The sequence below is a fragment of the Semicossyphus pulcher genome, unplaced genomic scaffold, assembly GCF_022749685.1.
Source record: "Semicossyphus pulcher isolate SPU_LCO1_2020_fin unplaced genomic scaffold, fSemPul1.0.p SCAF_1, whole genome shotgun sequence".
Lineage (NCBI taxonomy): Eukaryota > Metazoa > Chordata > Actinopteri > Labriformes > Labridae > Semicossyphus > Semicossyphus pulcher.
The window spans coordinates 33,624,168-33,638,391 of NW_027211603.1; the positions used below are offsets into that span (position 1 = coordinate 33,624,168).

At 40.3% G+C, this 14,224-nt stretch overlaps 1 protein-coding gene across 1 annotated transcript in view; it reads right to left on the reverse strand.

Moving 5' to 3' along the window:
• Positions 1–401: 401 nt before the first annotated feature.
• Positions 402–14,224, reverse strand: part of dok4 (docking protein 4) — an 85,351-nt gene continuing 71,528 nt past the window's right edge. Inside the window, exons 3-9 of the mRNA XM_069662493.1 lie at positions 12,195–12,302; positions 10,719–10,833; positions 8,589–8,708; positions 5,204–5,393; positions 3,801–3,939; positions 3,201–3,318; positions 402–2,191 (exon numbers count right to left, since the gene is read on the reverse strand). Coding sequence (XP_069518594.1) covers positions 2,046–2,191; positions 3,201–3,318; positions 3,801–3,939; positions 5,204–5,393; positions 8,589–8,708; positions 10,719–10,833; positions 12,195–12,302 — 936 coding nt within the window. The 3' untranslated portion in view covers positions 402–2,045. The remainder of the gene's footprint in view (positions 2,192–3,200; positions 3,319–3,800; positions 3,940–5,203; positions 5,394–8,588; positions 8,709–10,718; positions 10,834–12,194; positions 12,303–14,224) is intronic.

Below are 14,224 nucleotides of genomic sequence, written 5' to 3' on the forward strand. Positions count from 1 at the left end.
AGGCTGAAGCAGGTAGCTTAAGCACAGTGTTCGATGTAATTTCAGTGCAATGCTAACAAGCAGACCAAGCAGTTGTTGCGGTCTGTGATGCTACAAGTTTAATTTTTGGTGAGGTGCAGAACAGGTTTTAGCTGAGTTTATACTGCAAATATGTCTACATTTGTTAAAGTTCAGGTAATCACTTTCATTTTCTCTTCAGAATAAATTGGGCCACCCTTTGGTTTGTTTACGGCCCATCTAACTGTCAGACTTATGCTCTTTTTTTTCACTGATAGAAATTATGGCCAGAACTCTGACAATGAGATCCAAGTTGTAATAAACCAGAATTATCCCTTAGGAAAATCTGTTCACAAGACACCAAAAGTGAGGTAAACTCTGAAAGTGATGGCCCTGACTGACTGACAGACTGACAGACTGACTGACTGACTGACTGACTGACTGACTGACTGACTGAGTGGAAACAACAAAAAGGTTTGAAGTAGGCTACATATGTGAAGCTGAAGAAACCTTTAAAGAACTGACTGTGACACAACCCATCTGCTGATTACACGATTCCATGGTTCATGTTTACTCCCTGTTGTCACATTGTGGGGTAAGTGCCACCTGGTCAAACAAAATGACCCTCTAGTTGTGTCAAGTGCCCTTTAGGTTTGCCAAGAGATACCTGTCATGGCTCAAGTGCTGCTATGCTGTGGAAGAAAAGAACCTTTATTTGAACATCACGTGTCTTAGCCTAATGTCACACTTCATGGCTTCAATTTTGATCCAGTGTCACATATCGTGGGTATTTTGAGACATCTTGAGTGCCCCTGATGGTAGCTCATCTTCCTGCATGTGTCCCTTCTTATTCCTCTCTAGTTTAAGTGGTGCTCTGCTTTGACATCAGGACAGACATGTGCTTCTGTGCATGCCTATTCGTTCACTTTCTCTCTTTTGTTTTGATTGAGAATTTTATTTTCCCTTTTCAGTCATTAGGATTTTGTCATGCTAGTAAGAAATAAATTATGACGGGAACATGTTATCTAGCATTCAAAAGGTCACATGTAAACACACTGAATAATAGTTATTCAAATGAATTAAAAATGTGTCATCAGTATGGGCTTTCAAAATCCATATTTGTTGACCTCTTCATTGTAATCCCCTCTTTCACTTTTAACCTTTAATGGAGTAACAGTGTTGTGCAAATATAGCTCTTCAGAAGCATGTAGTGACAGGACAGCAGACTGAGATACATCACAGAGACAGTCTGACACTGTAAGGGTGAATATTCAGGAGCCAGTCCATACAAATGAATCAGATCAGTTTGATTCCACAGGTCAGAGCGGTTCAGAACCTCAGCACACAAACAGATCCAGTAACTGTAAAGTAACATCAGAAACCAAAGGCATTAATCAAGTCGTGGACAAACAGTTAAGTGTTCTTCATATAAGTGTCAGCTGGCACTGGTACTGTGGTAACTGCCAACATAAGAATCCTGTAGGTGTCTGCATTTCCAGTGATAGCACAGTCCATGTAGTGCTATTAAGGCACCGTGCCGCCCCACTCTACACGGCATTCAATGTAACATACTTGACCTTATTGAAGGTTATCCCATGGGGTGAGATACTCATGCAAGAACATCAGATCCAGCCTTTCTAGTCCTACTGAACACATACTACATGAACATTACAAATCTGGCATTTCTTCCCTCCTTTGACAGGGGCACACACAATTACAGGTGGAAACTTTTAGACCTGGTTTCAAAAACTCTGCCTATATGTGTGGAAAAACCTGGAATTTCCCCTGACTTCTGTTGAATCATGGGAGCTGCAGTCATATGAGGAGGCCGATTCTTCTTGCAGAATTAATTTTCACATCCTGCTCTCATTCAGGATAGTCGGTTGGCCAGTGTGAGTCTCGCCTGCCACTTCTCCTGTGAGGAATGTTGGGCTGTAAAACTCATAAGGAGGGAGAATGTCAACTGTGTGTCCTTGCATGCACGTGGATATGTGTGTGTTTGTGTGTTATTCTCAATGTCCACGTCTTATTTTGTGTCAGTCTATGTGTCACTGTCCAGGGTAGGTGGGGTAATGTGTCGGGGAGTGTGTGTGTATGTGCGGTTGGGACCGTGTAAGTGTGTTTGCCAGGGGCAGTGTGGAATGGCGGTCTGGAGGCAGGCGTGTGGACAGCAGGTCGTCCTCAGAGACATTACCTACAGGCGGAGCAGAAACATGCGCAGCTGTTAGTGAAGATCAAACCATACTTTGTTTATCCAGTTAGCTTTGAAGCTAGGCTAACAACTTTCTGACTCCAGCTCTGTACTGCTTGTGGTACCTAAAGTCTCTAAGAGTAGTGTGGGAGGTAGAGCCTTCAATTATCTCTGTCTGTCTGTGTCTCTCTCTCTCTCTCTCTCTCTCTCTTATATTAATGCAGCTCATTAACTCTGTATCTTCTGGTCCCATTAACATTACTAACCACATATCTTCCTGGGAGTTCTTGTGCTCCCTTGTCTTGTAGGTTCCTGGGGATCGGTGCTGCAGACCACCTGCTGCTGTGGACCTGCTCGACTGCAACAACTACAGTCTTCCCCATAGTATCATGATTGTTGCTGCTAATAGAAGACCTGTTTACTCCAACTGTTACAATTACTACTACTTTACTATACTATTACTACAGCCTTTATCATTACTATGCTTCTCTTGCTAATTTATTATTTGCTAATCTTCACACTAGTGTACCACTATTATTGGCATTGTAACCATAAGTACTGTATGTATTACCTGTTGTTGTTGTTGTTGTAACAAGGACATATGTTGTTGTTGTAACAAGAACATATGTTGTTGTTTCTCTCTTTGCCTGTCTCTATCCTGCATCTCCTTCTATCCTATTTTTCGGCCCATCCAGTAGAGGCAGATGGCTGTTCAACATGAGTCTGGTTCTGCTCGAGGTTTCTGCCTGTTAAAAGGAAGTTTTTCCTTGCCAATGTGCCGAATGTTGCTAAGTGCTACTCATGGTGGATTCATGTTGGGCCTCTCTTTAAATAACTTAACAAAGAGTTGGTCCAGACCTGCTCTTTCTGTAAAGGGTCTTGAGATAACTTTGGTTATGATTTGGCACTATACAAATAAAATTTGATTGATTGATTGATTGAGTGACAACACTTGTTTTGTACTATACATAAAATATAAAGCCTAAAAAAGAAAACAATTGTTGTGACGTACCACTTCCAGCATCCATACCAGTCTGGTTTCCAGTGATGTGGTGCCAGTAGGCCGATCGGGGCAGGATGGCAGTGGGCGTGCAGGGATAGGAGCCAGGCTCTGAACCCATAGACATTAACTGGGAGACACATACACACACAACATAAGAAAATAAAAAGAAAGAGCACTGTGGATTTGCTATATTATACTGCCATTAATATTGTCTTTTTCTGCAGCACTGAATAACACTGACACTACTTATAAAACTGGAAGTGGCTTAACAGGCATGCAGGGTCAAGAGTAAAGCTGGATGTGATGTATACCACTGCCTGTAGCAAGAGGGTGCAAATGTTTCATCTGGGACATTTCTCACCCGACCAGATCCTGACTCTGTTACCAGCAGTTTTACTGCAGGCAATAAAACAGGCCAAAACAATAGTAAAGACACTTAAAAGCTTCAGGGGCTGAGGGGAACGGCAGAATCGGACCCAACACTATGAGTGACTTTTTTTTAAATCCATGTTTATTTACTAGATTTACACAGGTCACTTCTCCTAGATTAAGGAATAATGATAAATAATGATAATATATTATGTAATGTACATATGGCCAGGCCCTCACCCTGCTGCTTTTCTCCATCTCCAGCAGGACCTTCTTGTGCTGCTCTGCTATGGCCAGCGTGGAGGAGTGAACCCTCTGGTAGATCTGCTCTCCCTCTCTGGTCTGGAATGTGTAGAGGCCTTCACCGCTGTCACACATCCTACACACAACAACAACAACAACTCAGTATGAAGCCAGTGTACTAAACAGCAGTGTCTGCTATTCTGGTAGTAAAGTATTGGAGGGGGTTTTACAGCCTGGAAACCCTTAGCGAGCTCTCATTAAAGTTCTCATTGATAATAATCAATAGAATTTAATCTCAGTGTGTCCTTTGATCCAACCCATGATGGACACACAAATCCAGTGCTTTTAGCTTCATATCCCTAAAATATGTTCGGACTAAAGTTTATGTCAGTTATATAAACGATGCTCTAGCGTTTATTGTTCTTATAGTAGGTACATATTCCCCTTCATCCGACTCTTTGGTACACAGACTGTGCCACAAACGAGTGCACCTTTGTCAACCATCTGTATCCTTTCACAGCCGGTTGGAATCATGCTTGTCAAAAGGAGCCCTGAGCCTCTCTGATTATCAGTTCACAGGCCAAGCTTCTTAGCAATCTAACTCATTTTAAAGGGTCTGTTTCTGTCAGGTTTAAGTTAATGCATATTACTGTCAATTTATAGTGACAATAGTGATAAATGTTATAAAATAAATGCTTAGTGACACTGTCATTTGATGAGCTGTATGTTCTTACATGGCCATAAGACGTGGTGTTAGGTAGTAATGTAGTTCAACACACGCACAGACAGAGGGCTCTCTTGAGATTTTGGTTTGTTTCAGACCTCAGACACATGCAGATACACACACACACACGCACGCACACACGCACACACACACACACACACACACACACACACACACACACACACACACACACACACACACACACACACACACACACACACACACACACAGATACACACACCATTATCTGCATGCTGACCCAATCATAGCCGGTCAGGTTTTATCAAAGAGGAGGAGATAAGGAGGACTGGCGCAGCATTGATTCATCGTCTAATCTATTCAATCAATCTCTTCACAGGTTTCAGACCAACACAACCCAGCTGCTTGGATATGTGTGCATGAGTGAGAGAGAGAGACAGACAGACACACGCACACGTACACACACACACACACACACACAGACACACACACACACACGCACACAAACTTTGGTTGTAAGTTCTGATAAAGCTAGAATACATTCCTCTATAACAGAGGATGTGTTGTCTTTATCTTATCACGAACTTTGCAGGTTGATGTTGTAAATGTAACCGGTATTAATCTATGAACAGTCAGTGATTAAACATCTCCCCCTCCCTTTCTCTTCCTCCTACAGCCCTTCCCATACTTGTCATACCGTCCGGCCTCGAAGGTGAAGCGGGTGGCGTCTCGTCCGTAGCGGCGTAGAGAGCAGAGAGGCCATGTGACCAGCTTGGTGCGAGGGTTGTGAATGTCCCACAGGTAAATATTCTCATGGGTGATCTGCATCATGCACTCCCCATAGATGTCCAGGTTGGGACAGGGGAGGAGGAACACGTTGAAACGCTCTGAGGAGACCAACACATGACAGTAATAATGTCAGGGACTTAACATTGCTCATTGTTCTTTCTCGTTCATCTATTCTTTGATCAGTCTTTCGAAAAACATGAAACATGCTGGTGGGTTTTCTCTGTCCTTATTTAAAGATTAATATGTATGTTATTTTTCAAGACAAAACAAGACAGCTTTATTTGTTAAGCATCATCAACAACAAGTGCTTTACATTCGACATAAAAGGCATTAAAAGAAGAAACACAAGACAACATAAAAGACACATATGAATAGGATTTAGGAGTCAAATAAAATGAAAAATGCAAATAAACTAAACAGAATAAGAGCTCTTAAAAGGGAGAATCAATTACTGTGAAAATTGGTGCAGTAAAAGGTATGCAAAAATAGTTTGATTCAATAAAAGGCAGTGTGCAACAGAAAAAACAAAAAAAACAAGAGATGAAGCAAAGTTTCTGCTCCTTTGATATTTTGGGCATAAAAACACAGTAATGGTAAATGGACTGTACTTATATAGCGCTTTTCTAGTCTTTGCGAACCACTCAAAGCTGCTTTTTACATTTTTACATGTCACATTCACCCATTCACACACTGATGGCAGAGGTAAAGTCAATCAGTTATCGCATTCAAAATCAAGCGGCAACCTCCGGTGAAAAATGAAGCCAATGTGGAAGTGCAAAAAACTGCAGTTCCTCAAGTGGCCACTTGAGGTTTCAGAAAACAAGAAATAACATTACAGCAGGTGGGAAAATGCCCATTTTTACAGAAGATATAAACATGTTTACAGCCTGGTACAAAAAACGTTTTTGTTATAAATAGCTAATTTTATTGTTCAAGATAACTGTACGGGGGTTGATTTTTTTTTATAACACATCCGTTTTAATTATATTAGGCCTTAAATCATAGGGGCCGGCTCACTTGATTGACAGGTGGATCCTGCTGGCTGTCTGCTAGACATCAACACAGACACACAGACACTGAGCTTAACTTCACCTGTTTGTGTTGTAGGAGGATTTTTTCATTCAAAGTTTGGACAAATAATCTCTCTGTGGGATTTATTGAACTTTATGGCCGTGCAAGAAGTCTGAGCTCCAGCTTTTCGGTGAGTTAAATGCTAGTGTTATTGTACTGAAATATTATTAGCACTAAGTAGCAGGTATACTGTGCTCCCTTTAGCTGCTTGTTAGCCTGTGCAGTGTTTATCAAACATTTATTTAATCGTCAGCTAGTAAATAGGAGTCAGGATTTGTTGGCTTTTTCCCAGAGAGATTATAGTGGACCATAGTGATGAAAAGACCGGTTATTTTCCGTTTTCCGTTACATGTCAGCTCTCTCGCTGGATGAGCAAGCAGCGAGTCCGCAACTTCTTTAGTCTGATAACTAAACACCTGCAGTCAGTCAACGTCACAAACAGAATCTCCTCCTGGCAAAGTCAAACTAGCTAATTCATTATTTATAGTGTCTATGGCTAATAACCGCTAGCTACACTGAGGAGCATATAGCCTAGCTTCATAGCCATGGCTGGCTGATTCATGCAGCCCACCCATAGAGCTCAGCCAAATGGCTTTAGCTCGGTCGTACTCCGCCTCATTGCCCGTCTTTGGATTAGCCGGCTCTGGCATTTCCAATATGGCGACCCCCAGCACCGGTGCAAATGGGGCTTCAAAACGCTTCTTCAGAAACCAATGGGTGACGTCACTGAGACTACGTCCATTATTTATACAGTCTATGATTCAAACCCGTTGGCTATGACACCGGGAGCAATTTGGGGTTCAGTGTCTTGCCCAAAGACACTTCGACATGTAGCCTGAGTTCAGTCAATCAATATATTTACTTACAATACAATAACAGCTGTTTTAACAAAACAAGCACTGACAAGTCCAATGTGCTTTTCTGTTTTGTTTTCTTCTCTGTCTATGACAACATGAGAGATGTTTTCTTTGGTAAAACTATTATATGTATGCCAATTTTTAATAATTTGTATGACTGGTGCCTGCCCCACACTCAATGAAAACAGAGTGAATGTGGGGGAGTATGAAGCAGCTAAAGAGCCAGAGACCAAAGAGAGACCAAACTAGAGGTAAAATCAGAGTTGGGATGACACAAGCAGAACTCCACATGAATGCTTAGGTTGCCACATGCTCCCTGAATGTGTGAATACTACTAAAGTTTGCTAACATATTTATCCAAATCAACTTAATATAGTGATAATATAACAGGTCCAAATCAAGCCTCAAGTACATCATTTTGTAACCTCAGACGGACTCAAATCACAGTCCCAAGTCTACAGTTCAGTGTCCTCCTGTACAGGACCTAATGTGTTGAAGACTTTTAACAAGCTGCTTGCTCATGGTGGATTAATGTTGGGTCTCCTGAGATAACTTTTGTTAGATTTGGCACTTATAAATAAAAGTGAATGGATTGTTTGACGTGAGCTTCTGTGGGACCTTGTTAGTTCAGAAGGTACAGTGCTAAATGATAAAAAAAAATAGTTAAATCTTTCTTAAAATCATTGTATGAACAATTTTACCATCCGGTCCAGCAGTACACACACATTTAGTTTTGAATATGGATAGAAAATAAAAATGTTTCATCAAATGATGGTAAACGGACTGTACTTATATAGCACTTTTCTAGTCTTTGTGACCACTCAAAGCTGCTTTTACACTACATATCACATTCACCCATTCACACACTGATGGCAGAGGCTGCTACGTAAAGTGCCCAACTGTCAATCAGATATGCCACCGGGAGCAATTTGGGGTTCAGTGTCTTGCCCAAGGACACTTCGACATGTAGCCTGACGGAGCTGGGGATCGAACCTCTGACCTTCCGATTGAAGGACGACCGACTCTACCACTGGGCCACAGCCGCCCGATAAGACTGATTATATAAATCTTTTTGTATATGTAAAATTAAGAGTAGAAATGGTATGTACAATAAATGGTTCAAGTATTTAAATAAAAATAGTCAGCTCTGTTTAACAAAGACACATGTATATAGTTACACATGGTACTTTGATTTTGCAGAAATAAGGTTGTGATTTTTCACTGGCTTCCTACCCCTCAACATTATCAGTTGTGTCTGATCTGACAGACTGAACCAGGGGACTGGTGCCTGTGGAGGCTAAATAATCTGCTGAGCTTGAACCTTTCCTCTGCATGTCTGCTTCTTTGTGTCTGTGTGTGAATCACCTGTATGTTCACACTGCACTCCAGCAGCCAGGAGGTCAGGCTCTCCCATACTGATGTCATTGAGCCGAGTGCCCAGACACTCAATCGACAGCGTCTTAAACCAGTCCTCTGCCTCCAGCTCTGTAGGGAGAGACAGAGAGAGACAGACAGACAGACAGACAGAGAGACAGAGAGACAGAGAAAGAGAAGCAAGAATAAGAATTAGAGAGAGAAAGAAATTTGGGCCTTTTATTGGCACATTATTTAAAACTCTGCAGGTCTGACTGCTCGACTGCGTGTGAATTGGCTTGTATTTATTGGCTCAACACTGTGATTTATGTTGTTTTTTATTTTCTTCACAGTGGTCTTTGAACTATTGCTTGTTTCTGCAGAGAAATTAACTGATTGGACTGTTTGATTCATATATTATTATATACTGTATATTGACAGTTTTTATGCTTCCTTTGGACTGTGATGCTGTGAGGAAACTAATGATGAGCTCTTACTTAAACACCTACACTAAGCCATGCATGCTTGTTGTTGTGGCTTGTAGGAACATATGTAATATTGTTTTGCCATTTTACTGCTCAGGGCTTGCACTCAGTCATTTTCTCTTTTTCTCTTATCCTTCAATGTCCTAAGGAGATCGTACTTTCTCATCTCAATTTACAGAGATCAAGTCCAGTCGTTTGTGGTGGAGATTGTGAATAAAAATGGTTCCAGTGATGAGTCAATTGAGAAAACAAGTGTAGGATCTGAATCAGGGCCATTTGTTCTGAGCAGATTGTACACAAAACAAAGAGTGAAACAAAAAATCTAGTAAATGATACAAAAGAGCTAGAAGGAATGGGATCTTAAAATGATACTGATAAACACACTGATAAACTAACAAACTATGACACATTTAAAACACTTTTATGTTAAAAGTAGAAAACCTAAGGAGCACTTGCTGAGGGGATGAAGGATTTAATTCCAATCTGTACTCCTATTAAAAATGTCATTTAAGGTAAAACAGTCACAAAAAGTCGCTTTAAGTTCTAATTGAGTTTTACTTATTGAAAATAATCTTAAACTGAAAACTTTTAACTTCTAAAAAGTAAATTTATGTTGCTATTTCTTAGGTGAAAATGTTCTTCTACTGAGTACAAGTGCTTTTGAACTCTAGACAGTGCCAGGCTATATAGTTACCTCCCCCTGCTTCATGTCTTTATGCTAAGCTAGGCTACAAATGTTACTTATTACAAAAGCATGAATCTTCTCAGCTCAGTCTCAAACATATTAGCGTATTTTGTCACATTATAAGTTCTAAAATAAGGAAACGAATGTCCACTAACTATCTGGTGTACAGTTAGCCAACCTTTAAAGGACTAAAAATCAACTGACTGTGTGTGCAGCTACATTTGCAGTCCTGGGTCTCGTTTGTTTGACTTTAATCCATGAAGGCCTGAACGGTAACTATCCATGTTCAAACTCTGGTAGCTCTTGTGTTTATAATAGGTGACATACGCTGGATTTATGTGTGAAAATGTAGCTTAGCGAAAGTTCAAGCAGGAAGACTGTTCTCATTCATTCATTCATCATTAACTTCATTCATACTACACTCTCTCTCTTTCCCCCCTCTGTTCCTGTTTCGCGATCAGCTGATTATGGGCGTTCCCATTTAAGCATTAACCAACCAGAGTTAGACACGATGTCTGTGAACCAATCATCTTACTGCTGTCAAACTTTAAATCTGCTCCTCTCCCTTCCGCAGTCTGCTCATCGTTTCAGACGATTATTGCGACCCTCCTCCACCCCAGTCACCTCCATCCTTTTCATCAGTGTTCAGCCAGCTCAGCTCATCCTGCATCCTCTCTTCACCATCATCAACACCAGTGTCTAGACTCCATCGGGGGGGTATCCTATCCTGCTCTCAGCCTCTACACCCCTCCAGCTCACGATGACATCACGATGGAGTCTAATCGCCAAAGACTTTGCACATTTCATTTCAACCCGTAAATAAATAATTGTTCAAACGTATTAAGTCTCTCCTGATTGAACTGGTATTAGGAGATCAAAAGTCAATTTCACAGCACATTGCTGAACACTAAACTAGAAGACTGAGTACAATATGTGTTATAGTGTGATGATCTGTGTGTGTCCAAACATCACCTGATTCACAGGTGAAGGTGCGCGAGGTGTCGTCTGTGAAGACTATCGCCACCGCCTGTCGCTTGGTGTCCCGAGGCAACCGCGTCACGTTCTTGACGTTGCTTATCTCTGTCACCTAGGCAACAGGTTGAAGTTAAAATGGTTAACATTGTTGTTGATTTAAGTGATGACAACTAAATATCTACAAGTGAGAACAAACTGTGATCCTTTAATCAATATTTGTCTTCACAGTGTAAATATCTGTAAAGTGTGACTCAAATGTACAAGTTCATTAAAGTTCATTTCAATTATAAAATGCAGAAATACAGCATACTTCTTATATGCTAATAATTCTTATCAGGAAAAAAGTGTCATCACATGGCAACCCATACAATTTGAAATCCTTTTTGAAAGGAGGGAAGCTATACAGCTAGCTATACACCGTTAAAGCTGTAGACTACATATGCAGTAGACATATTTTTGGTTTCTGCTGCCTGTAACAGAACAGATTTATTGTGCAAAGCCCCAAAAAATCATTCAGGCTCCTACAACAGAACCAGAACAGCTCTCATCATGCAGCTCTATTTAAAAAAGCCATATGATCATAATAAATCAAATGTGCCATCATTACCATGATATCTAAATCATCATTGTTTAATGTCAGATGGATGGTCAGCGATTAATATATAAATGTCACAATTTAGGATAAAATAAAAAGATCTAAAAGATAAAAGATATAGAAAAGAAATAAAACGTATCACTCATAAATAATTATAAACAAACATGCACCTTTGAGTGACAAACAGATATTGACTCTGTGTAGACTGTAAAATAAGAGTCCTTGAAAACAAAATGCATTAACAGCATTTGAACATTCAGTGTGAACAAAAATCTCATCTTATCTAGCATTTAACTGTTAGTTAATTGACCAAATCGTTTTCTGAGCCGACATATGTTGGTCTGTATAGCGTAACACTTTGTTTTGTGAAAAAAAAAAAAAAATCTTGAACATGCTCTCATTGTGCTCACAGTGACAGAAGAGAAAATGGGAAAAAACCGAACAAAGTCACTCCACAACTTCACTTTAAGTCCACTGGTGAGCTGAGGGAAGCTTAGTGTGAGTGTGGAAGCAGACAGAAAGGGTCAGGTGAAGGAGAGGTGGTGATGATGAGGATAAAAGATGAGGGAGTTCAGAGAGAGGCGGAGAGAGGGGTGGGGGGTGGGGGGTGGGGGGGCACAGAGAGAGAACAAGAAGGATTGCTGGTTTTCACTGAGCTCAGAAGAAATAGAGTCAGACTTTAATGTGAAGGCTGACTGCTTTCATCCCTGATGGTGTGTGAGTCTGTCAACTCTTTATCTTTGGTTTTCTCCTGCAGAACAGAGTATACCTGTCTCTCTCTCTCACACACACACACACACACACACACACACACACACACACACACACACACACACACACACACACACACACACACACACACACACACACACACACACCTTAGGACTGGCTCTGATGTAGGCAGACTTCTCATCAGGATATTTCTCCAGACGACGTGGTCCTTTACTGGACGACTTCTTAAACACCAGCCAGCAGCGCCGATAGATCTGAAATCAGACACACATAGACACAGACACAGACACAGACACACACGCACACACACACACACACACACACACACACACAGATAGGATAAAATAAATAAATATTCAGTGCTTCTTTTCACATCAGAAACAGTGAGTTGATCACAAAAACAAACAATGTGACAAAACCTACATATTAACGAGTAAAACTATGGCAAGTTGCTGGGTCAACCTGAAAGTGGGTATGTAAACTCTGATGGATGTTTCTACTTGTCTGTTTATCTGAATGTTTTTGTTGTTATCGTGTTAAAACTGTTTTGGGAAAAACACAATTTGGTCAATTTGACTTGAATTTGATTTTAATCTAAAAGTAATTAATTTCACTGAATACAAGGGTCAGTGTCAACCCTAAAAAGTTTGTATTTGGCACTGGTCAAGATCTGTATGTGTCTTTTCATGCTCTAGATTTTGTGTTTTGTATTGCTTTTTTTGACGCATAAATCTTCACAGAGATCACACAGGTAAAAATTAAAAGGTATTAAAAAATGCCTGTTAATGCATCAAATTGAGAAGTGGTTGTGGAAGCTAAAAATAATTTATGTAAAAACATGCATGAAAAACATGGCAATAAAAAAACACACAGCAAATTCAGAAAACAACCACTGTTTTCTTATTTTATACATGTGGTTCAAGCTTTGTTGGCGCTTACAGAAAAACCACAAGAACTTCCTGTGTTCTTTTTGTTTTTTGACATGTGATTAAGTTTTGAAAAATATGGAGCACTTGAGAAAAATTGGAATTTACAAGAACTTCACTCATCACACAATAAAATTTGTTCCCAAGCCACATTTCCTATATTTATGCTCCACTGCACTTGTAGTGGGGTTCACAGTAAAATAGTTGAACTTTAAACGTGCAGCCCTCCTGTTTCACTTTTGCACAACAGTGTGAAGTGGCAAAAAGCTTTTTGCACACAGAACAGCATATGCACCTGAATTCATATGCATAACTCGTGCAGCCACCCGCTCTTTGTCTCTCTCTTTCAGCCTCTCAGTTGTTTACAACAGCTTAGTTCAGTCTCCGGGGTGCGAGTGGGAGGGAGAAGAGAGGCTGAAGCTGATCTCTATTGAACAAGTATGGAATACCAATACTGTCCCACCTGTACCTCCTCTAAACAGAAACCTGACCACAATGGGCCATAGATTCTGCCTGTTGAAATCAGGAGTGATGCAGGAGAGGTGAACTGAGCAGACACTCGTTTACACATTCACATGGATCCATAAAAATGATTTTCCTATCTCCTGTAATTGCAGCTGTGTTGTTCAGCTGATAGTTTTATCCAAAGTAATCTGCACAAACTGAGCAGGCACTAAATCAGCGGCTCGCCTGAAGACCAGGTAGGATTATTGATGGACTGAACGGGGTGTTGTGAGGGTTTAAACGTATACTCGGATGCCCCTCCAGCTCTCTTACTGGCTAGAAAAGCTGTTTAATAAAGACGACAAGTACTGTCTCATCATAAACTCTGAAATTCCTAAAAGTAATAATATTAACCTTCTGTTGTGTTTGTTCCATGTTAATTGTATAGCTGATTATCAAATCATAATAAAACAATATATTATTACATATTATTACCTGATGTTTCTATCAGATTAAAACTACTGTGAGGAGTTCTTAACTGGTTACAAAATAGTTTGAATTTAATCCTGATGTCTCTAAATGACCTACAAAAGCATATTATTAATCTCTGCCAGCAGGTCGGATTCTGATGAAGCGAATAAGCGCCTGGGGCCAGTTGTTCAAAGGTAATCTGATTAGATTTTGGTTTTCGGATTGGATCAAATTTTGAAAATGGGTTGTTCAAAAGGGAAAGAAGGAATCTGAAATCGGATTAGATCACGTAATCCAATCCTAGTTTTAATCTGGATCAAAATTGTTCAAAACTT